Source organism: Panulirus ornatus, chromosome 3, assembly GCF_036320965.1.
Source record: "Panulirus ornatus isolate Po-2019 chromosome 3, ASM3632096v1, whole genome shotgun sequence".
Classification (NCBI taxonomy): domain Eukaryota; kingdom Metazoa; phylum Arthropoda; class Malacostraca; order Decapoda; family Palinuridae; genus Panulirus; species Panulirus ornatus.
The window spans coordinates 18,182,483-18,204,648 of record NC_092226.1 but is presented as its reverse complement, the minus strand read 5'-3'; the positions used below and the strand labels follow the sequence as shown (position 1 = coordinate 18,204,648).

The 22,166-nt window shown below is 39.2% G+C and overlaps 1 protein-coding gene across 10 annotated transcripts in view; it reads left to right on the top strand.

Annotated features, from left to right (window-relative positions):
* The window catches only part of LOC139760964 (eukaryotic elongation factor 2 kinase-like), a 145,773-nt gene that overhangs the window by 106,915 nt on the left and 16,692 nt on the right, over positions 1–22,166 (top strand). For all 10 annotated transcript variants that reach the window (XM_071684767.1, XM_071684747.1, XM_071684754.1 and 7 more), the window contains 3 exons: positions 3,604–3,768; positions 9,119–9,241; positions 14,769–14,951. In XM_071684767.1, the coding sequence (XP_071540868.1) occupies positions 3,604–3,768; positions 9,119–9,241; positions 14,769–14,951 (471 nt within the window). The remainder of the gene's footprint in view (positions 1–3,603; positions 3,769–9,118; positions 9,242–14,768; positions 14,952–22,166) is intronic.

Genomic DNA, 22,166 nt, shown 5'->3' with positions numbered 1-22,166 from the left:
TCAGTCTCTAGCTGTCATGTATAATACACCGAAACCACAGCTCCCTTTCCACATCCAGGCCCCACAAAACTTTCCATGGTTTACCCCAGACGCATCACATGCCCTGGTTCAATCCATTAACAGCACGTCGACCCTGGTATACCACATCATTCCAATTCACTCTATTCCTTGCATGCCTTTCACCCTCCTGCACGTTCAGGCACCAATCACTCAAAATCTTTTTCACTCCATCCTTCCTCCTCCAATTTGATCTTTCACTTCTCCTCGTTCCCTCCACCTCTGACACATATATCCTCTTGGTCAGTCTTTCCTCACTCATTCTCTCCATGTGACCAAACCATTTCAAAACACCCTCTTCTGCTCTCTCAACCACACTCTTTTTAATTACCACACATCTCTCTTACCCTTTCATTACTTACTCGATCAAACCACCTCACATCATATATTGTCCTCAAACATCTCATTTCCAGCACATCCACCCTCCTCCACACAACTCTATCTATAGCCCATGCTTTGCAACCATATAACATTGTCGGAACCACTATTCCTTCAAATATACCCATTTTTGCTTTCCGAGATAGCATTCTCACCTTCCACACATTCTTCAATGCTCCCAGAACTTTCGCCCCCTCCCCCACCCTTTGACTCACTTCCGCTTCCATGGTTCCATCCGCTGCCAAATCCACTCCCAGATATCTAAAACACTTCACTTCCTCCAGTTTTTCTCCATTCAAACTTACCTCCCAATTGACCTGTCCCTCAGCCCTACAGTACATAATAACCTTACTCTTATTCACATTTACTCTCAACTTTCTTCTTTCACACACTTTACCAAACTCAGCCATGAGCTTCTGCAGTTTCTCACCTGAATCAGCCACCAGCGGTGTATCATCAGTGAACAACAACTTGCTATGTGCAGGTGAGTGGATGAGTCTTTCTTTGCCTGTTTCCTGGCCCTACCTCGCTGATATGGGAAACGGCAATCTAGTATGAAAAAAAGTAGATATGTTTACTGAAAGAATGTACCTCTGAACTTCCACTGTTTCATTTCTGTTTAAAAACCAGAGCTTTTTCTTCCTCTTGGATGCATGCATTGTTACATCTCATCCCTAAGAAGGGTGACTCTAACTGTTGTCATGTTGCTTTGACAGTTACCATTTCCAAATTCTTTGAATCCCTCCTCAATTTGCATATCCTCAGAATCTGGAATCTTACAGTCTTCTTTCTGATCACCAGTATGGCTTCTGTTTGGTGAGATCCACTGGCTATATTCTTTCCTGTCTTACTGATGTCTCTTCATCATTCCTGAAAGATTTTTGGAAATCCTATATAGTTGCCCTTGATACATCCAGAGCAATTGACAGGGTGTAGCATTGCAAAGGGGGCTACACTCTCTAAGCTCCCCTGTTTTAGTCACCCCCTTTCTTCATAATACAACTGCTGTATCATCCACTCCGGCTGCCTTGCCATATTTCATCTTATGCAAGGCCTTTAACACCTCTTCTCTGATCATTAAACCTCTCTCCATTACTCTGACTTCATATACCACCCTGACCTTGCAACTGCCACTTTATCATCAAACACATTCATAAGTCCTTCAGAATACTCACTCCATCCCCTCCTCACATCATCACTACCTGTTGTCACTTCCTGTTTTCTTTCCTTCACTGATGTTCCTATTTGTTCTCTTGTTTTCACACATCATTTATCTCCTTCCAAATCATCTTATTCTCTGTAAGTTTTATTGATACTCGCTCAACCCAACTTTCATTTGCCCTCTTTTTCAACTCATGCACATTCCTTGTAACCTCCTGCCGCTTTCTCTTATATGTCCCCCAATCATTTGCCCTCCTTCCCTGTAAGTACTGCCCAATTGCCTCTCTTACTTCATTCACTAGCAACTTTACTTCTTTATCCCACCACTCACAGTGGTTTCTAATCTGCTCACCTCCCATCTTTTGCATGCCACATGCATTTTTTGCATATGCCAGCACTGCTTCCCCAAATGCTTCTCATTCCTCACCCTTTCCCGTTGCTTCATATATACTCACCTTTTGCCATTCTACATTCAGTGTCTCCTGGTATTCTTGACATAAGTCTCTTTTTCAAACTCACTCACTCTCACCACTCTCTTCTCACCAACTCTGTATCCTCTTTTCCAAAAACCTCTGCAAATCTTCACCCTTGCCTCTTCAAGATTGTGATCAGACATCCCACCAGCTGCCCTGCTCAGCACGTCTACTTTCAGAGGTCTCTCTTTATATGTCTATCAATTAATAGGTGATCAGGTAATGCCCAATGACCATTTTTCCATCTCACATACTTATTCTTATGTTTGTCCCTCCTTTTAAACCAAGTATTCCCAATCCCAGTCCTTTTTTAGCACACAGCTGTGGAGCTGTGATAAAAAATGCCCTTATTTCTTTAACAGTATATTTATTGATATTGTACTCTGTGTAATTCATTATAAGGGTATGAATTTTTCAATAACCTACTAAAGAGACTTGTGCATAAAGATATATGAAAGATTTGATTTACCTCATTATTCACTGACTGAAAAATGAAAGTTATGAAAATATGCATTATAACTCCAGACATTTGGTATCTTTTTCCTGTATTTTTTCTAATATGTGTAAAGAAATAAAGAATGCATTTTACCACATCATTCACTGAGTAAGAAGTACTATTTTAATTCTTAGATGACAAACCAACCCCCTCCCTAAACTGGAAACTTTCTAAAGTGTACACTGCTGTACCTTCCATATTTCCATATTTCCATTACTGCATTTTTCTTATCATTATACTTTGGGTAATTATTCTTTAGTGTATTCATTTTCCGTATTTTTCTCAACACACACATGTACCCTGGCATTATTCTCTTGCTGGCTTCCAAGCAGTAACTGAGAGATAACAGCTTGGACAGAAGCTTACCCTTCAGTTATTGCAGAGATAAAGCACATCACTTGATCAAGGACACAATTGCCCTGGGAGATTTCACTGGTAATAATCCACCACAGCTGGTTAAGGAGATAATATTGCAGAGTTGTAGAAGGTACAAGGAGACATAGACCACAGAAGAGATGGATAGATGTGTTGAGAGAAGTGATTTAGGCTAGAGGTCTTTTAGATGATGTTTGGGGAATAACTGAAGGTTGAATATAATGGAAACATTTTGTGTATGGAAGTGGTATGAGTGGAAACTCTGGTCTCAACAGAAGAATCAAATTATTATGTAAAGTGAAAAATTGACAACATTTAAACATTTAAAAGTCTATTTCAGTTGAACACACAAGGCAAGAGTTGAGAATGTGTGCAAGAAGTCTTAAGGAGATTTTATGTACTTGATCTACCCCCATGAGATGGGGAGTTTGTATTGCCATTAGACAGGTGGACAGATAGAGAATTTATGTTTCGCTCTCACTCAGTGTGCATGACTTATGGACATGCATGAGAGATATGAGAGGCATTTTGTGTTTCATATACCCCACGTAACTGGAAACGAAATTATTATAGATAGAGGATTAGATATTGAGAGATAGATAGCTAGATATTTAGAACATTTTTATTGCAATCTATGGAAATTCCTTTTTTTACCTTTATCAGGATAGTGATGACTTGCCCATGATGTCAGAGAGTGAAGACTCCTTAGTTGATTCTGCTCGCCGGGAACAAAGGCACCATCAATTTGTTGCCAATTCAAGATTACGATTTGACTCGCTGTCTGAATCTGGTACTGATACAGCAACAAGGGAAATGGAGATATGTCAGGTAAGTTTTTTTCATCAGGTACTTTGATTATCTGACATTAAAAGTTAATTCTTAGTTTTTGTATTGGACATTTCATCAAGACCTCAAATGAAGATCAGTTACCCCTTCTGCGTAAGGGAGATACTTTCCTTTATCTTGCATTTTATTAACTCTTTTTACTTGTGCAATCTCTTGATTTGAAAACATCACCTTTCTCTCAATTTTCCATCATCCTAGTTACAGCCTCAGTCATATAGTCCATACTTTATTTCTTCACAATTAGCTTGGTCTGCTCTTGCACCATATACTGATGCTTTCTGTATCTATTCTCCACATGACTACACTAATCTGGGAGTACAGAGTTGATTTGGGGGATGGGGATGTTTGCAGACACTTTCTGCTCTCTGTGGGTGACCTTAGGTTTATTAAATTTCAAGCCTTCATTAATCATAGTATAGACTAGAGGGTAGTCTTTTCAAAAGTTTTTATCTTGCTCTGGAAAAACTGTATTACTGACATGCCTGTGTGCCATAATTTTAAATGAAAAAATTAGCTTGACAATCATGAGCTCTAACTATTGATGTCTGTGTGTTATTATGTAAGTAGTATTTCATTTCATTTTCAGAATTACGTTGCAGTGTATTGTATTCAGGAATAATATTTTCAAGATTTTTTTCATATTTGATTGTTTCCAAAGATATTTTGCATAATTATTCAAGTTTATTGGAGGGTTCACATTATTAAAGGATGCCTGATGGATGCAAGACATGAACATTTATTTATGTGTTTTTGTATCATAGTTAAGCACACACTGAATGATAGAATTTGAGGAATTTTTCACTGTGTACTGTGTTATATTCAGTACTATGAAATTATGAAAATTTTGCTTGACATTCATGGAAAATGGCTGACACCTAGAATAAGTGAATGATACTTGTCTATATCTTTCTGAAGGCTTTCTTGATGAAAATCAAAGAGTGTTACATTACTTGACTGTGTGGCCATTCCAGATCATGAGGACTGAGATGCTAGAATTATTCTACGTAGTTTATGGTGTTCAGCAGCAGAGTCATGAGTGTGTTGTGATCCACAGCAGTGACGACAAAATTGTCATGCCGCTTCAATTTGTCTGTTTGTTCCTCTATAGTGATGAAATCTAGATCAGTACAAGAAGAGATTAAGTGTTGAATGGCCAAAGGTGAGAGTAAATGAAGTAAGGGGAAAGGGTGAGGAATGGGAGGTATTTAGAGGAGGAATTGCAAGCATTGGTGAGAGAAGAGTGTGGCATTCAGAATGTAGAAGAAGAACAGGTTGAGAAAGGGTAGTGAGTGGTGGAATGATTTTTTGCTAGGGAAAAAGAAAAGAGAGGTTTATGGGTGGTACTTACAGGGAAGGAGTGTAAATGATTGGGAAATTTATAAGAGAAAGTAACAGGAAATCAAGAGGAAGTTTCATGAGTTGGGTTGAAAAAGAGGGCAGATGAGAGTTACGGTGAGCAAGTATCAGTAGACTTCTTGGACAATAAGATGTTTTGTAAGGAGGTTGATAGTCTTCAAACACAAGAGAAGAAATGGGACTATTGGTAAAGGGTGCAAATGAGAGTGGTAACACTGATAAGGTAAGTGAGGAGATGGAGTGAGTATTATGAAGGATTGTTGAATGTGTTTGATGATAGGGTGGCACCAGATGATAGGGTGGCGCCTGTTGGGTGTTTGGGCTAGGGAAGTTCCTGAAATGAGAGTTATGTAAAATGGTTTGGTGAAGAAAGAAGAGGTTGTAAAAACCTTGGGTAAGATGAGATGTGGGATGGCAGCTGATGTGGATGGTACTGCAGTTGAATTTCTTAAGAAAGAGGGTGACTGATTTGTTGATTGGTTAGTCAGGATTTTCATTGTAAGTATGGATCATAGTAAGGTGCCTGAGGATTGGCAGAATGCATATGTAATACCTCTGTATAAAGGGAGGGGGGGATAAGGGTGAGTGTTCAAACTATAGAGGTATAGTTGATGAGTGTGCCTGGTTAGTTGAATGGGAGAGTGGTGAATGAGGGTGAAGGCCTTTACCAAGCACCAGATTATGGAGGAACAATGTGGTTTCAGGAGTGGTAGAAAATGTGTTGATCATGTGATTGGTTTAAAGAATATGTGTGAGAAGTGCTTAGAGAAGTAGAAGGATTTGTATGTGGTATTTATGAATCTGGAGAAAGCATATGATAAAGTTGATAGAGGTACCTTGTGGAAGATGTTACAAATATATGGTGTGTGAGGAAAGCTGCTAGAAGCTTTGCGAAGTTTCTATCAAGGGTGTTAGGTATGTGTGCGAGAAGGAAGAGAGGAGAGTGAGTGATTATAGGTGAAAGTTGATTTGTGATAGGGGTGTGCGATGTCACCATGACTGTTTAATTTGTTTGTAGATTGGGTGGTGAGGGAGATAAATACAAGGGTCTTACACAGAGGGGTGAGTATGCAGAGTGTCGGGGTGAGGGAGCCTGGGAAGCAAGTCACTTGTTATTTACTGATGACACAGCAATAGTGGCAGATTTCAAAGAGAAATTGCAGACATATTAGTGATGGATGATTTGAATGCAAAAGTAAGTCATGTGGCAATTGCCAGTATGATTAGTTCACATGGGGTATTTAAGATGATTGAAAATGTTAAACAGCTTGTGGAGTTGTGTGCTGAAAAAGGACTAGTAATTAGGAATAATACATGCAGGAGGGTGAAAGGAGGGCAAGGAATAGAGTGAATTGGATTGATGTGGTATACCGGGGTTGACGTGCTATCAGTGGATTGAATCAGGGCATGTGAAGCGTCTGGGGTAAACCATGGAAAGTTGTGTGGGGCTTGGATGTGGAAAGGGAGCTGTGGTTTCGGGCATTATTGCGTGGCAGCTAGAGACTGAGTGTGAACGAATGGGGCCTTTGTTGTCTTTTCCTAGTGCTACCTTGCACACATGAGGGGGGAGGGGGATGGTATTCCATGTGTGACGAGGTGGTGATGGGAGTGAATGGGGGCAGACAGTGTGAATTGTGTGCATGGGTATATATGTATGTGTCTGTGTATGTATATATATGTGTACATTGAGATGTATAGGTATGTATATTAGCGTGTGTGGACGTGTGTGTGTGTATACATTGTGTATGGGGGTGGGTTGGGCCATTTCTTTCATCTGTTTCCTTGCGCTACCTCGCAAACGCGGGAGACAGCGACAAAGCAAAATAAAATAAAATATTCTTCTTTTTTTTTTTCATACTATTCGCCATTTCCCGCGATAGCGAGGTAGCATTAAGAACAAAGGACTGGGCCTTTGAGGGAATATCCTCACCAGTTTAAAAAGAGGGACATGCATAAGTATATGTGGGTAAGTAGTAAAGATGGTGTACAGGCATTATTGAATTTCAAAGTAATTAATTGGCATGGAAAAGAGAGAATATTGGATGATTTAGTGCTGAGGGGGAAACTGATGGGATGTCTGATCATTACCTGGTGGAGGTGAGGGTGAAGATTTGTAGAGGCTTTTGATAGAAAGGGAATGATATGGGTGAGAAAAGAGTAGTGAAAGTGAGTGAGCTTGGAAGAGACTTGTGTGAAGAATTAGTGGGAAATATTGGGTGTAGAATGGCAAAAGATGCGAGTGAACAGGTGATAGGTGAGCAGGTGAGAAAGGGAAGTGAGTGGTGGGATGATGAAGTAAAGTGGTCAGTGAAAGAGAAAAGAGAGATGTATGGGCTGTATGTACAGGGAAGAAGTGCAAGTGACTGGGAGATATGTAAGAGATAGCAGCAGGAGGTCAAAAGGAAATGCAGGGTCTGAAAAAGAGGGCAAATGAATGAGTATCATGGAGAATATGTTTTGGAAGGAGAATAGTGTAAGGAAAAAACAGAGCATATGTGAACAGTGGTGAAGAGGTCATACTGGGGAAGTAGTAAGAGGCAATGATGAGGTGATGAGGGGATGGAGTGAGTACCTTGAAGGAATATTGAATGTGTTTGAAGATAGGATTGCAGATGTAGAGGAAACGTTTAGATCAGGGAGGTATGCAAAGTGAAAGAGTCGTGGCGTGTGGTTTTGTAAAGAGAATAGAGATGTAAGATGAAGTGTTTTTTGTATTCCTACAAACTAAGAAAAATAGCATAAAAGTAACCTTAGTTGTGTATATCCATGGAGGGGCTATTGCTTCATTATCATCAGAGAAAAGAGAGGGCACTGTTGCTTTCATTTATATTTCCTGTGATGAAGATCTTTGTTTATGAATATTAAAGGGTTAAGGAAAGAGGATTCTGAGTAAATGAAACATTATTGATGTAAGTGTTAAAAAGGATGGAGATGCTTTCATAGCTGAATAGATGAAGCAAAACAAGCCTTATGAAGTGATTTTGTACACAATACTTGATTTTCTATAATTCTCCATTTTGGTTATGTGGATGTAAGATATTTTGGAAATCTCAGGTAGTAGTTGGTAGGCAGCCAATGACCAGGGAGGTATATTACCAGTACTACCTGCCTGGGTATCAGGAGGGTTAGTGACATCTGCTTAGTGAGCCAGCACTTTAGTGGTTGTCAAGTAGCAAGCCTCTGACTCAGGTAGCTGTCTTTTCTTTCTGCCTCTCTAACATATTGACTATTGGCATTCTGCCCACAAACAAAATCTCTCCTTGTCATATGTAACACTTGACAATACTTATGTTGCTTATTCTTAGTGACTAGATTTTCTTGCAGTGAGCTCCATGCACTAGCCCTGCCTTTTAGCAGAATGGTAGGAGCAGTAGAATAAGTAGGAACATTTAGGCAGGATTATTAGGTAAAGACATTAGGTAGAAGCAGTAGGTAGGAACATTATGTAGAAGCAGTCATTTGGAACATTAGAAAGGAGCCTCTGCAAACACTGCGCTAGACTTGCCCTCTGCCAATGGCATGTTAAGGGTGAGGCACTAAAGGGTAAAAAGCAGGACTGGAGTTCTTTAGTTATGGAGTCTATTGCTGTAGCCACCCCTTTGAGGGCGTTCTAACTGGAACAGGCATCAAAGATATAGATAGAGAGACAGATCAGAGTACTGAAATATTTGAACAATTAGTAAATGTTTTCAAAGTAAGTCAAGTATAACAGCACAACTGGGAATGTTTATCTAAGGTTTCGCAGGAATAGTTCAACACAAATCATGAAATATATGTTTGGTGTGATGAACTTGGATGAAGCTTCCCTATCTCAGAAGTCTTTGAATTCCACTCTATGTTTATTTTCTTTCTATTTTCTTCTATCTTTGATGCTGGCTTCCAAACTCATTATTTCTGTAGAGCCTAATAGAAGTTGAAATATTACTCATTATTATCTAGTAGTGTAAGCTCAAAAGGATTTAACATGGTTTTTCAGTTCAAGGATATGGTCCAGAGGAAATCTCGTCCATCACACGTTCTTGGAGAAATGGAACATCGAAAACAGCTTGAACTTCTGGAAGAGAACAGGTGCAAAACTGGAGGATCTGTTCTTGGACAGGTGACTTAAATATCACAAGAAAGATTTTGAATGGTTCTTAGGATTAAGAAAAAATGCTGTCATCCATAACAACTACTGTCTAGGGTACTGTAATTGCAATGCAGAATGATTAGCATGGTCTTGGCCTTACCATCATTCAAAGGATAACTTCATGCTTCTCTGTAAGTAACTCTAAGCAAACCTTGACAATTCTAGAGTGGAATTTATGTCTTAGGAGCTGTGAATGATTACCCAAATTAATTTATTTTATTTACTGATATTCAGCTTTTATCAGTAATATTTTCATTTAAAATTCATGTGAGAAAAGCAGAGATTAACAGTATGTTTGTTGGGAATAGTAGCTTGAGATAAAGTTTATGCATAGAAGTCCAGTTATCTGACTTTGATGGATCTGATTATTGTATTGCCTGAATAGCTGAACGGATGCGAGAGACCAAATTGGAGGTGGAAGGATGGAGTGAAAAAGATTTTGAGCGATCACTGCCTAAACTTACAGGAGGGTGAGAGGCATGCAAGGAATAGAGTGAAATCGGATGATGTGGTATACTGGGGTCGATGTGCTGTCAATGGACTGAACCAGGGAATGTAAAACATCTGGGGTAAACCATAGAAAGGTCTGTGGGGCCTGGATTTGAATAGGGAGCTGTGGTTTTGGTGCATTACACATGACAGCTAGAGACTGAGTGTGAATGAATATGGCCTTTTTTTCGTTTGCTTTCCTGGCACTACTTCGATGAAGCAGGGGATACATTAGGTGAAGGGTGATCTCATGGATTATTTGTTGGTCTGAAATGCATAGCTTTTGTCACCTCATGGTCCACTGGTTAGTTTATTAGCATGCCATGTGGTACCCTTTGGTAAATTGTTATCTTACAGAGGTACAAATTTATTGAGTGTAAATGGTAGGTTGTATGGGAATGTAGTGATTGAGAGGGTGCAAGCATGTACAGAGCATGAGACTGGGAAGGAATAATGTGGTTTCTGGAGTGGTGAGGATATGAGAATCAGGTGTTTCCTTTAAGGAATGTGTGTGAGAAATACTTAGGAAACAGAAGGATTGTGTGTGGCATTTATGGATGTTGAGGAAACATATGTTAGGGATGCTTTGTGGAAGTTGTTACAGATATGTGATGTGGGAAGAAAGCTACTGGAAGCAATGAGAAGTTTCTATAAAGAGTGTAAGGCATATGTACGAAAAGGTAGAGAGGAGAGTAAGTGGTTCCAGATTGGTCTCAGGCAGGAATGTGTAATGTTGGCATAGCTGTTTGATTCTTTTATGGATGGGGGTAATGGGGTAGTTAAGTGTCTTGAAGAGTGGGGCAAGTATGCAGTCTGTAGGGGGTGAAGGGGCCTGGGGAGTGAATCAGTCACTGTTTGGTGATGACGTTGCACTAGAGGCAGATTCAAGAAACTACTGAAGTTGGTGACTGAGTTTGGGAGTGTGTGGAAATGGGAAGTTGATAGAGGCAAAGTTATTAGGTTTAGCAATGCAGAGAAACAGGTTAGCTGGGGATGTGAGTTTGAATGTAGTAACCTTATAGGAGGTGAAGTGTTTTAGATAAATGGGAGTGGACAAGCTAGCGAATGGAACCATAGGGGCTGAGGTGAGTCAAAGGGTGATGGAAGGTATGAAGTCCTGGAAGCACAGGAATTAGTGGAAAGAGGAGTCACCATCTGGGAGGGCAAAGATGGGTATGTTTGAAGGTATAATAGTCCCAGTGATGTACAGGTGTGAGGCATTGAATGTAAACGAGAATGAATGGAGGAGGATGAATGTTTTGGAAATGAAGTATTTGAGGAAAATGTGTGGTGTGAGTAGGGTTGATTAAGTAAGCACTAGTGAGATAAAAGAGATATGTTGTAATAAGAAGAGTATGGTAGAACTGAAGTGGATGTGGATGTGCTGATATGGCTTTGGACTTTTGGAGAGAATGAGTTAGGAGAGGTTGAAAAGGGGATATATGTGTCAAAAGTGAAAGGAAAGATGGAGATAGAAGGATTTTGTGAATAAGGCTTTGAGTGCTTAGGGCAGGTGACCTGCTTTCAGTGAACTGAATCAGAGCATATGGAACAGCATGGAAAAGTTCTGTGGGGCCTGGATGTGGATAAGGGGCTGTGGTTTTGATGCATTACACATGACAGCTAGAAAATAGTTATGAGTGAATGATGCCTTATTCTTCATCTAATCCTGAACTATTTCCATTCTCATTTACTCCAGGCACTCTCCATTTGCCAATTATCTCACCAATTCACTCCCCATTTACCAGCTATCTCACCAGTTCCATGACATCCCACTTTCACATTCATATCACCCAGTACAACCACATTTCTCTCATTCTTAACACCATTTATACAGTTATTTAAATTCCTCCAGAAAAGCTTTAATTCATCCTTACCTCTTACAGTCTTCTTCTTCACCCATGCATATTTCACAATCCCAGTCTTTCCTTTCTTTCACTCTATTCTTGATCCATTCCATCCATGCTCTGTAACACCTTTCCATTCTCTTGGTAATAGCAGAATTGCACAACTTCTTTTCCTCTTCCTTGATGATTTTCACTCATTCTTGTCCATACCACACCTCTTTCCATGCCCTCCCATAACTTGTATTCACCATTTCCATTTTCACTCCACACACCTGCACAAGGATATGGGTTTCCCCAATCCCTAGCACATCCACACTACACCTTTTCAACCTCTCCACAATCTCCCTCCTCTTATTCTCCCCAGTCATCCTATTCACATTCACTGCCATTACTATCAATCACTTCTTCCTTTTAACCCTCAGCATAACTGAAAGCTGTCTTGTGGATATTTGTGCTAAGGGGTTTACTCCTTGCAAACGCCTTTTTTCAGCACAAGATAATCCACTGATATACATGGATGAGGAATAGTGGAAGAGAAGAGCAAAAGGCTTTGGTTGACTCTGTGGCAGTGGATGAAAGATTAAGGGCTGTTGAATGCTAGAGTAATGAGAGGATTCTTTGGAGACTGGTCATTTTGTGGTTCTTTTGGGGATGAGGATCAGGGAGAAGTGGAGGTATGATGTAAGGAAGAATGGAGAGGTAAAAGTGTTGGTGAGAAGATAAGTCATGAAAAATACGGGGAAGAGTATGAAAGGAAGGTAACTGAAACCTTAAGTGGAAGTGCAGTGAATGTAGGAATGCAGTCATGTGTGAATGAGGTGTTTGAAATGTTTAGAGAAATACCAGTAAAAGTTGTAGAATCAGTAGTTGTATACAAGATAGTGAGATACAGAAATATAAAGGGCAATGCATGGTGAAGAGAAGAGATTAGAAATGCTGTGGAACTGAAGAAAAAGGCATATGGTAGATTGCTCAATAGGAATGTATCAGTGGAAGTTCAGCAAAGGAGGGAAAAATTCTAAATATGTAAGTGGAATTTGAAGAAGCTGATAGAGGAAAGCAAAGAAAGAGTAGATGAAGATTTTGGAAGAAAGTTAAGTGAAAAGTTTAAGGATAATAAGAAAATATACTGGAAGGAGGTGAAGCAGGAAAGAGGTAGATGTAAGAGTGAAAATGTTGATGTGAAGAGTAAGGAGGAAGAATTGATGAGTCAAAAAGAGGAAATGAAAGGAAGATGGAAAGAGCATTTTGAAGAGCTGATGAATGTGGGTGAAGGTGAGGCAGTACTTGTCACATGCATGTGTATGGAGGAGGGAAGGAAGAGGATACAAATGCAGGGGCCTATAACAAAGAGAGAGAGGGAGGTAAGAAGGGCAATAATGAGGCTGAAGGTAGGAAAGGCATCTGGAGTAGATGGGATTATGGCTGAAATGGTAAAGTATGGTTGTGCCTGAGGATTGAGTGAAAGCTCAAAGGATATGGTGCAAAAGATGTATGAAGCAATTATATGGGAATAAGTCTGTTAAGTATACCAGGAAAAGTGTATGCAAGAATATTAACTGACAGAGTGATGGAAATGACTGAATGCAGAATAAGTGAAGAGCAAGGTGGTTTGAGGAAAGGTAGGGGATGTGTGGATCAGATTTTTGTAGTAAAGACAACCATGGAAAAGTATTCAGAGAAAGGAAAGAACTTGTATACATCTTTTATGGATCTAGAGAAAGCATATGATAGAGTCAAAAGGAATGCTTTGTGGGCTGTGTTAAGGATAAGTGGTATAGGGGAAACTGTTGGATGGTGTAAAAGCCTTCTATAGAGGAGCAGATGCATATGTAAGAATGGATGGAGAGCTGAGCAAAAGTTTTAGGATACACTTAGGTGTGAGGTAGGGCTGTGATGTCACCATGGCTTTTTGATATAAATGGATGGAGTGATAAGAGAGATGAAAGGAAAACTAGGGAAAAGGGGTGCAGAGATGGAGTGTGGTAGTGAGATATGGTGGCTAGTGGCAAGCCTGATTGCAGATAATAGTGTGTTCTTTGCAGAGAGTGAAGAGGAGTTGCAGAAGGTTGTAAGTGCATTTTATATGTGTAAATAGAGTAGATTGAAGGTAAATGCAAGTAAAAGTAGAGTAATGGTGTTTGAAAGGAAACTTTATGATGTGTGTAAGTGGAGGAGATTGAAGGTAATTTCAAGTGAAAGTAAAGTAGTGGTGTTTAATAGGAAACAGAGTGAAAGTATAGATTTTGTAAAATCATATATAATGAAAGAAGAAAGTGTACTATATTTCGCTGTGGATATGGGAGGAAAAAAGACTGGAAGAAATGAGGGAATTTAAGTATCTGGGAGCTGTCCAAGGTAAGTGTGGTGATATGGAAGGAGAGATAAAGGAGAGAGCAGTACAGGGTAGAAGAGTTATTGGGTCCCTAAATAGAATATAGAAGGATAGAGGTCTAAATATGGAAGTGAAGAGAGGATTAAAGGACTGCATACTCCTTCCAACTCTGACCTATGCAGCCAAAATATGGATGTGGAATGAGGCACAGAGGTCAAGAATCCAGGCTTTGGAAATGAGCTATTTGAGAAGAGCATGTGGTGTGCCTAGTTTGAATGGAGAAAGAAATAAAAGGTGTGTATGAGAGTGTGGTATGAGAAGGAATGCAAAGGGAATGAAACGGGGAGTGGTGGAACAGATGAAACGTAATACTTTGAGGTGGTTTGGGCATGTGGAAAGAATGCAAGACTGGGAGTTTACAAGGAGAGTCTATGATAGTACAATTAAAGGGGTTGGTGTGAGTGGAATACCTCCTGTGACAGGGCAAATAGGGTGGAGGAATAGTGTAGGGAGTGAAATGGTGAAAGAATGCATGGAATGGTGTATGCGAGGGAGGCATGCAAGGACAGGGATAAGCGGAGACTCTTTTGCCATGGCCACCCCTTGATGGGAGTTCCCGGAGGGAACAAGCATCTGAGATATAGATAGATAGATAGGAGCTATTTCAGTAATGCAGGAAACAGCATGCAATACGAAAGTAGAAAGGAAAAATTGCACGTTGAAGGACTCTTCTGTCAGAAAATGCAGAGAGAATAGGCAAATGATAATGATTTATGTTTGCTCAAACTATATAATAGAGTTGTTAAGATTCTTCACTCTTTTACAGGTACATTTGGATCTTGCAAAATATCATGAGTTGAACAGGTTTGTAAAGGAATCGGAGTCTTATGACAAAGAAGCTGCTGTTTTCCATGTAAATCAAGCAGCCAGGTGTGGCATCCTTGAGGCCATCAAAACTATGGCACAACTACATCTTGGCCTACAGCATGACGTTCTTCCAGATTTCGAGGTATGTGATGAACAGAGTATAAAGATTAGGTATTGTGTTATATCTTGAGTGAGGTTGTCTGAAAAGTATGATTTAAATTGTGATTTGAAGCATTACAACTTATTCTGGTGGATCAGTATTCTGCAAAGATTATAAAAATCATCAAAGATCTTGTATTAGTTATACAAGTAATAGCATATTATTTCACAGTTTGTCAAAGCTAGATTATTCGCATCTCATCTTGTGTAATTAAGTGTAATGGAAGGCAGTTTCCACTCTATATGGAAGGTTGCTTCCCATTTGGGTGTAATTTTATCCAGTCAATTTAGTGGAAGTATGAAGACGTTTCCCAGCCAGTTATTTAGTAATCACAGGTACAATTTCAAAAACCCAGAATGCCTAGGAAGTAGATTTTGCTGGATTTTTGATAAATTTAATAAATGCTTTGTAAAAGTCTGCTGCTGTACATTAAGTAAGTTTGACTTTGGCATGACTGTATGTCAGTATGCTCCTTTTGTGTTATATTTCCCTTGCTCCGTTTGTACTTTCATAAGTTTATCAAGTCTGTCACAATTTTTTATATGACATTCTTTATGTTGGATGTCAAAAAACTATTTATTTATCATATGTAGCACTTGAAACTGAGGAGGATACTCAAAATTCTTTGAGCCACAATGCTTGGGAGCAAGGGCTGTCGAGAGTAGCATCACCTCTTCAGCAAACCCTTTATTTCTTAACACATAAATTATTCATTATAGGTCATTCCTTGTTCTTGATAGGAGATGCATTCTTATAGGTTCTCATTAATACTCTCGCAATGACTTTCCAATAAATGAATGTATATCCTTCTGCACGGGTGGTTAGTTGTGATCTGACATGTAAGAGCTACATTGTACTTTTTTCTTCCAATAGGTTTTTTTTTTGGTAATCTTCATTTTTGTTATATGAAACCAGCTCCATTCTGTTTAAAACTGGTTGCTTTGTCTCATAAAACAAGAAAAAAATGAAAAGAAACAAATAAGTTTTGGCAATGTTATGTGTTTTAATTTTCATTACAATCAACTTGTGTTTTTGCTAACAAGAAACAAAGTACAGTAAGTGTTATGTAACAGAAAAAATGGATATTTTCATGCTTTACATTAGTGAAATTGGCATTGGATATGAGTAACATCAAGGCTGATAAATTGAAAGAAGTGGAATATCAGGAAATTTTTCCAAAATTGTTCCTTTTTTTTGTCAATACTTTTTTATTTTCCATGTTTTTATTATTCTGTTGATTAGTAAAAGTGTCTTAGTATATTTTGATGATTTCAGAATTTTGCTAGCATGTATTGTATAGTTGTAAGTGATAAAAAAAGTCTATCTTTATGGAGCCATGTTGTGTACTGTTTTACTACATACTGGAAGTATACAATGATATAATCTTTGTAATATTATAACAATACGATAAGATTATATTTTATAGTAATCTTACCTTTTGATGTGATGTTATATGCTTGTGGGAGTTGCACAGGTTGCATTAGGTTATGCAATGATGATGGTTTTGGGAGTAGATGGTTGTACCATTTACAGTTGCTGTATACTACTTTATCCTGGCTGGGGAGAAGAGACAACAGAGGAAAGTCATGTTGGTGGGTGTTATCTCTCTGCCTAGCAATAACCCCATGTCTCCAGGCAGAGTGACTAGGAGCCCTTGAATGGACTTAGGCATATAGTTCGCCATCAGATTTTGAGTTGTCAGTATCATCCTGAGGCAAATAGTGTCGCCATCAGATTTAGGGTTGTCAGTATCATCCTGAGTTGAGGTCTCATTGTGCTTAGGTATCATCAAGTTTGTCATCATATAAAGCAATAACTAGATGCTGGCCATATGCACACATGTAGCAGGGCATTGTAATGGGGTTGAACAAATGTGGTGTGTCATGTTATAAGAGTCTAAATATCCAGAAATATAACAATATACATTTTTATAACAATACTTCCCAATACTCCGGATCACTTTTACAGGGGGATCATACATTTATTGTAAGCACAAAGAGGCATTTATTTTGAGACACAACAGTGATTCACACACCAGTGACAGTTACAAGTGTACATTGATGAAATATCGTAAAATAACCAGTAAACACTTGTAAGCACTTTTCAAATATTTTTGCAGGTGAATATTATTCCATGATAGAATGTGAGAGGGACTAGGACTAGCACAAAGCACCTGCTGGTGTGGCTGCTAGGAGGTATTTGATGCACTTATGGTGTGCACTATATTGGGTTGCCATATCCTCAATGAATTTGGATTATCATTATTTAGCAAGGTTTGGGGAATACCTCCCAAGAATTTCATGTTAATTGGAATTCATCAGTTTTAGGTAAATTTCGTTTAAGTGACATAACTCTCATGTCAGGTGCCAATTGGAAAAGGCAAGACAAGACACTGGTGCATGAGAAAGAAAACTTTCTAAGTGAAAATAGGTTTTCATAGTAAAGGGGGTTATATTTCATACCCCCTTGCCCAGACCTAATTTGGACATTTTAAAAGCAAAATATTGAGTGTCCTTATGTAAGGCACACACAAACTGAGAATGTAAGCAAATGAATAGGTGAATGAATGAATAAATTAATAACAGTTTACTGAGTTTAGGCAGCCATTCAGCTGAAAAAAAGCAGTTATGATAGATATTACAGAACGTGGAGGTTATGATTGCAACTAATATGTGAATGAGTAATGCTCACTAATACATTGAAGTTTTCAGCACATGAAGCAGATGGTTTAGGATAAGTGCAGAACATAACACATTGATACAAAGGTTTTGGTATCACTATGATGTTATGACTGTAGTTATGGGTTTACAGGTGAGTTTAGCACAGTGGTGAATAGTTGGTAATTTTATCTCAAAAATTTAACTCATATTTGTGATATTGAATTCTTTTATTTCCCAGTTCACCTTTGCAGTGGTTAAGCCTCCAGTTTATGATAGTTAAAATTGTGATATTTTGTAGTTACAACAATTAAGAATTAAGATGAAAGTTTGATAAACAGCTTGTAAGGGCTTGTAGATGTCACATTAGAAAAAAAAAATTTTACTCTTAAGGTTTAAGATGTCTTTTTCCTTTAATAATGAGACAGTTTATGATATTTTAAGATATTTTTGTACATACAGTAAACCCACAATTTAGCAGACTAATAGGGAGGGTGGGGGTTTCCAACAGTGCCAAAAGTCCATTGAATTGAGAATGTAACCCATGGACTATCGTTTAATTCAGTATACAGTAATAGAATGTACAGTTCACATGCTTTCTTTTAACTCCTCTATCACTTGATGCCATTTTGAATTGTAAGGATTGCAAAATTATTTGATAGTCACAATTCTCTGTATAGAACCTGACTGCATGGTAGCTTGAGGCAGACTGAGACCGAAACAAACCGAGTATTTCCCACACTACCAAAAACAAGTGTGATATGAAATGTGTGTGGTGCAATGTTTAAGATTTTTTTTTCATTCTCTAGATTATTGATTGATGTATTATTATTTGCCTGGTCCGTTAGATCTGAAATCTGTTATATCGGGATCCATTAAATCAAGGGTTTACTGTATTAAGTATTGATAATGACATCACAGCAACATGCTGTTTGATTCTTATCCTACCCACTGGGAGAATGCATTTCACTCCATATCTCACCCACTAGCTTCAGCTTGTAAACAAGGATATGTGTAGTTTATGCCATGGTTTGTGTACGTGCATCCCTATCATTTTTTTTTTTTTTATGTTGAAGGCACCAGTCACAGACATAAGTCCACATCAAGGCTGGGCTGTAATTGAAATATAGAGAGAATTATGAAATGGAAAAAGAATAAACGGGAAAGTATTCATGAAATCTGGAGGAAGTGATAGACCTTTCTTTTGAAATGTGACAGGTCATAGTTATTGGGAAAGACATGAGAAGGCAGAGAGTTCCAAAGCTTAAACGTATAGGGAAAGAAGCAGGTATCAGAACGGCCCACCCTTGAGTTGCCTAAAGCCACACAATAATCATGTGATGCAGCAGCTTGCCAAGTATTAAGTGTTCTAGCTAGAGGTAGGGACACATAAGCAGCCAGCTATCAGGAGCAAAAAATTAAATGATGTTGATAGAAAAGGGATAGTGAACCAATATTGCAGCATAGAGCAAGGGGGTCAAGCTTGGAAGTTAGCCTTGGACAGTTTATAACTCTGATTGCTTTCAATTCAACTCTTGTCAAGTAAGGGTACAGAGGTAGAACCACCCCAAATGTGAGACTAGTTCTCCATACAAGGACGAATCAATCCGTTGTATAAACGGAGCATGTGTTCAGAAGAGAAGTTTCGACATCTAAACAGGACACCGGGTTTCTTTGAGGCAGGCTTAGCTATCCATATTATGTGGGGTTTCCAAGAAAGAGTGGATGTTACAGTGATAACAAGCATGTTCATCTAGTCAGGAGGTGGAATTACAGAACCGTCAGAGGAGAGATGAGATTTGTGAGGAGTTTCAATTGAGAGATGGGTATTAATTGGGTCTTGGAGGTATTAAACCTAACAAGATTTTGTCTACCTCATTGTGATATCCTGTCTGAGTTTATTGATGAATTTTTGTCAAGACAAGATACAGATAGAGTGAGAGAAGAGGGAGCAGAATTGAAGATGTGGATGAATGCATTGTTCATTCGTCAGCTTATGAGTGCATTGGATTATTTGTGGAGGAAAGGAAATCATTGAAAAAAAGGAGAAATAGAGTAGGGGACAGGACAATACCTTGAGGGACATCACTGTTGATGGAGAAAAGGGAGGAGGCTGATCCATCAACAACCACAGAGATAGATCAGCTGGAGAGGAAGCTAGATGTGAAGGAGCAAAGTGAGGGAGGGAAGCTGAAAAGAGGGGAGCTTAGTGATGAAATCCTGATGCCACACCCTGTCAAAAGTCTTTCAGGGATGATGACCAGACATTAGTAAGTAGGAAAGAATATCATCATTAGGTCTAGTCTTATGAAAGCTATGCTGGCGACCAGAAAGAAGTCTGTGATTTTTGAGGTGTTTAAGGACATAAGAGTTGAGGAGGGATTCAAAGTTAGGGATGGATATATTAATGCAATCTTCCAAGGGGAAGGAAAAGTTCTGTTTTTTGAACAGAAACGGAACAGATGAGCAAGCACAGGTGCAAGTTCAGAGGTACATTCTTTCAGTACATGGGGATGGATGCCATCAGGACCATAAGCCTTGCTTGTGTCCATAAAGAAGTGCTTTTTGGATAGTCTGAAGAGAGATTATGGGAAAAGGCATAGGATTAGTAAGAGGAGCATCAGGGGGTGAAGGAACGTTAGAGCCATAGAAGGTGGAGTTAGAGGAGAAATAGGAACCAAAGAGAGTTGCTTGGTCTGCGGGAGAGACAGCAATAATACCATCAGAACAGAAAAGCGAAGGAAAGGTAGAATGACAGAAGTTGATAAATATGCCCTTAGCTAAAGACCAGAAAGACCTATCAGTGAAAAATGAGGAGAGGTTATCGCACATTCTCTGAATAAAAGAACATTTTGGTTCACGTATAATGTGCTTGCAGTGATTATGGGTAGTGATAAAGGCTGAATGGGAGCCAGAGGAAGGAGAATTGTCTGCCTGATCCCTTGCCAGAATGGCCTCAGAACTGGAACAGTTGAATGATGGTTGGATGAAGAGAGGTCATCTTGGAGGAAGAGGCGATAAATGCTTCCATTCTGGCAAGAGCAACCTCTGATATGCATTTGATGGAGACAGAAGCATCATCACATAAGAGACAGTAATTTACCCAAGGAAAGTCAGAAAAGAAGTTATGTAAGTTATTTCAGTCAGCTTTGTTCAAGTGCCAGTATTTACTCTTAGAAAGGGCTGCTCGAAGGGGAGGTGCATTAGAATAGTTACATTTATTAGAGTGTGATCAATTTGGGGCTGAAATCCCCGAGTTAGAGGACCTTGGCTTGCGGGTGAGAGAATATCACAGTCTCATGGCAGAAGTTGAGATAGGTGAAGAAGGAAATGAAATATGTAGAATTAGGAGAGCAATAGGCAAAACAGGAAAAGTGTGGTAGTAGGGAGACAGACCTTTAGCCTCATAACATCAAAGTTTGGAGACTCAAAGCCCTTGAGGCATGCAACAGGTGTGTTGATGTTGAAAGAAGCACAAACACCACCTTTGACCGGGAATCCTGAGTGGAGGTTAGAGGTAGATATGAAAAAGGGACTAGTGAAAACATCATTAGACAACTGTATCTCAGAGAAGTAAGACATTAGGAGAGTTACTTGACAGATGGTGTTCAATCATCTATCATACTTGCATACATATGCTTGTGTATATTTCTCTTTTTAAACCAATTATTTTCAATCACCATCTTTTTTCAGCACACAAATCCACAAATTTTTCACCATTTCCATTCATAACACTGAATACTCCATGTGCACCAGTTATATCCTCAGCTGCAACATTATGTGCCTTCACATTTAAATCGCCCATCACCGATACCCAGTCTCGTGCACTAAAACTACTGACACAGTCACTCAACTGCTTCCAAAACACTTGCCTCTCATGAGCTTTCTTCTCGTGGCCAGGTGCACAGGTGCCACTAATCATGCATCTCTTTGTCATCCACTTTCAGTTTTACCCATTTGACTTTAGAATTGACTTCCTTACACTCCCACAACTCCTGCTTCAGGAGTAGTGCTACTCCTTTCTTAGCTCTTGTCCTCTCACAAACCCTTGACTTTACTCCCAAGACATTTGTAAATCCTTCTTCCCTTTTACCCTTGAGCTTCGTTTCACTCAGAGCCAGAACATCCAGGTTTCTTTCCTCAAACATGCTACCTATCTCTCCTCTCTTCTCATCTTGGTTACATCCGTACACATTCAGAGACCCCAATCTGAGCTTTCAAGGAGGATGAGCACTCCCTGCTTGACTCCTTATTCTGTTTCCTCTTTTAACAATTGAAATACAAGAAGGGGAGGATTTTCACCTCCCTGCTTGTGTCCCCTTTTGTCACCTTCTATGACCCGTGGGGTTGTGGTTTCGGCTCATTACATATAAAAGCTAGGGAGTGGATGTGAGCAAATGTGGCCTTTTTTCATCTTTTACTGTCGCCATCTTGCTAATGGGAAAAAGGGGCAAGTGTACTGGAAAAAATATACACATGTATATGTATTTTTTCTCGTATGTCTGCCATTTTCCACGTTTGTACTAGGAACAGACAAAGA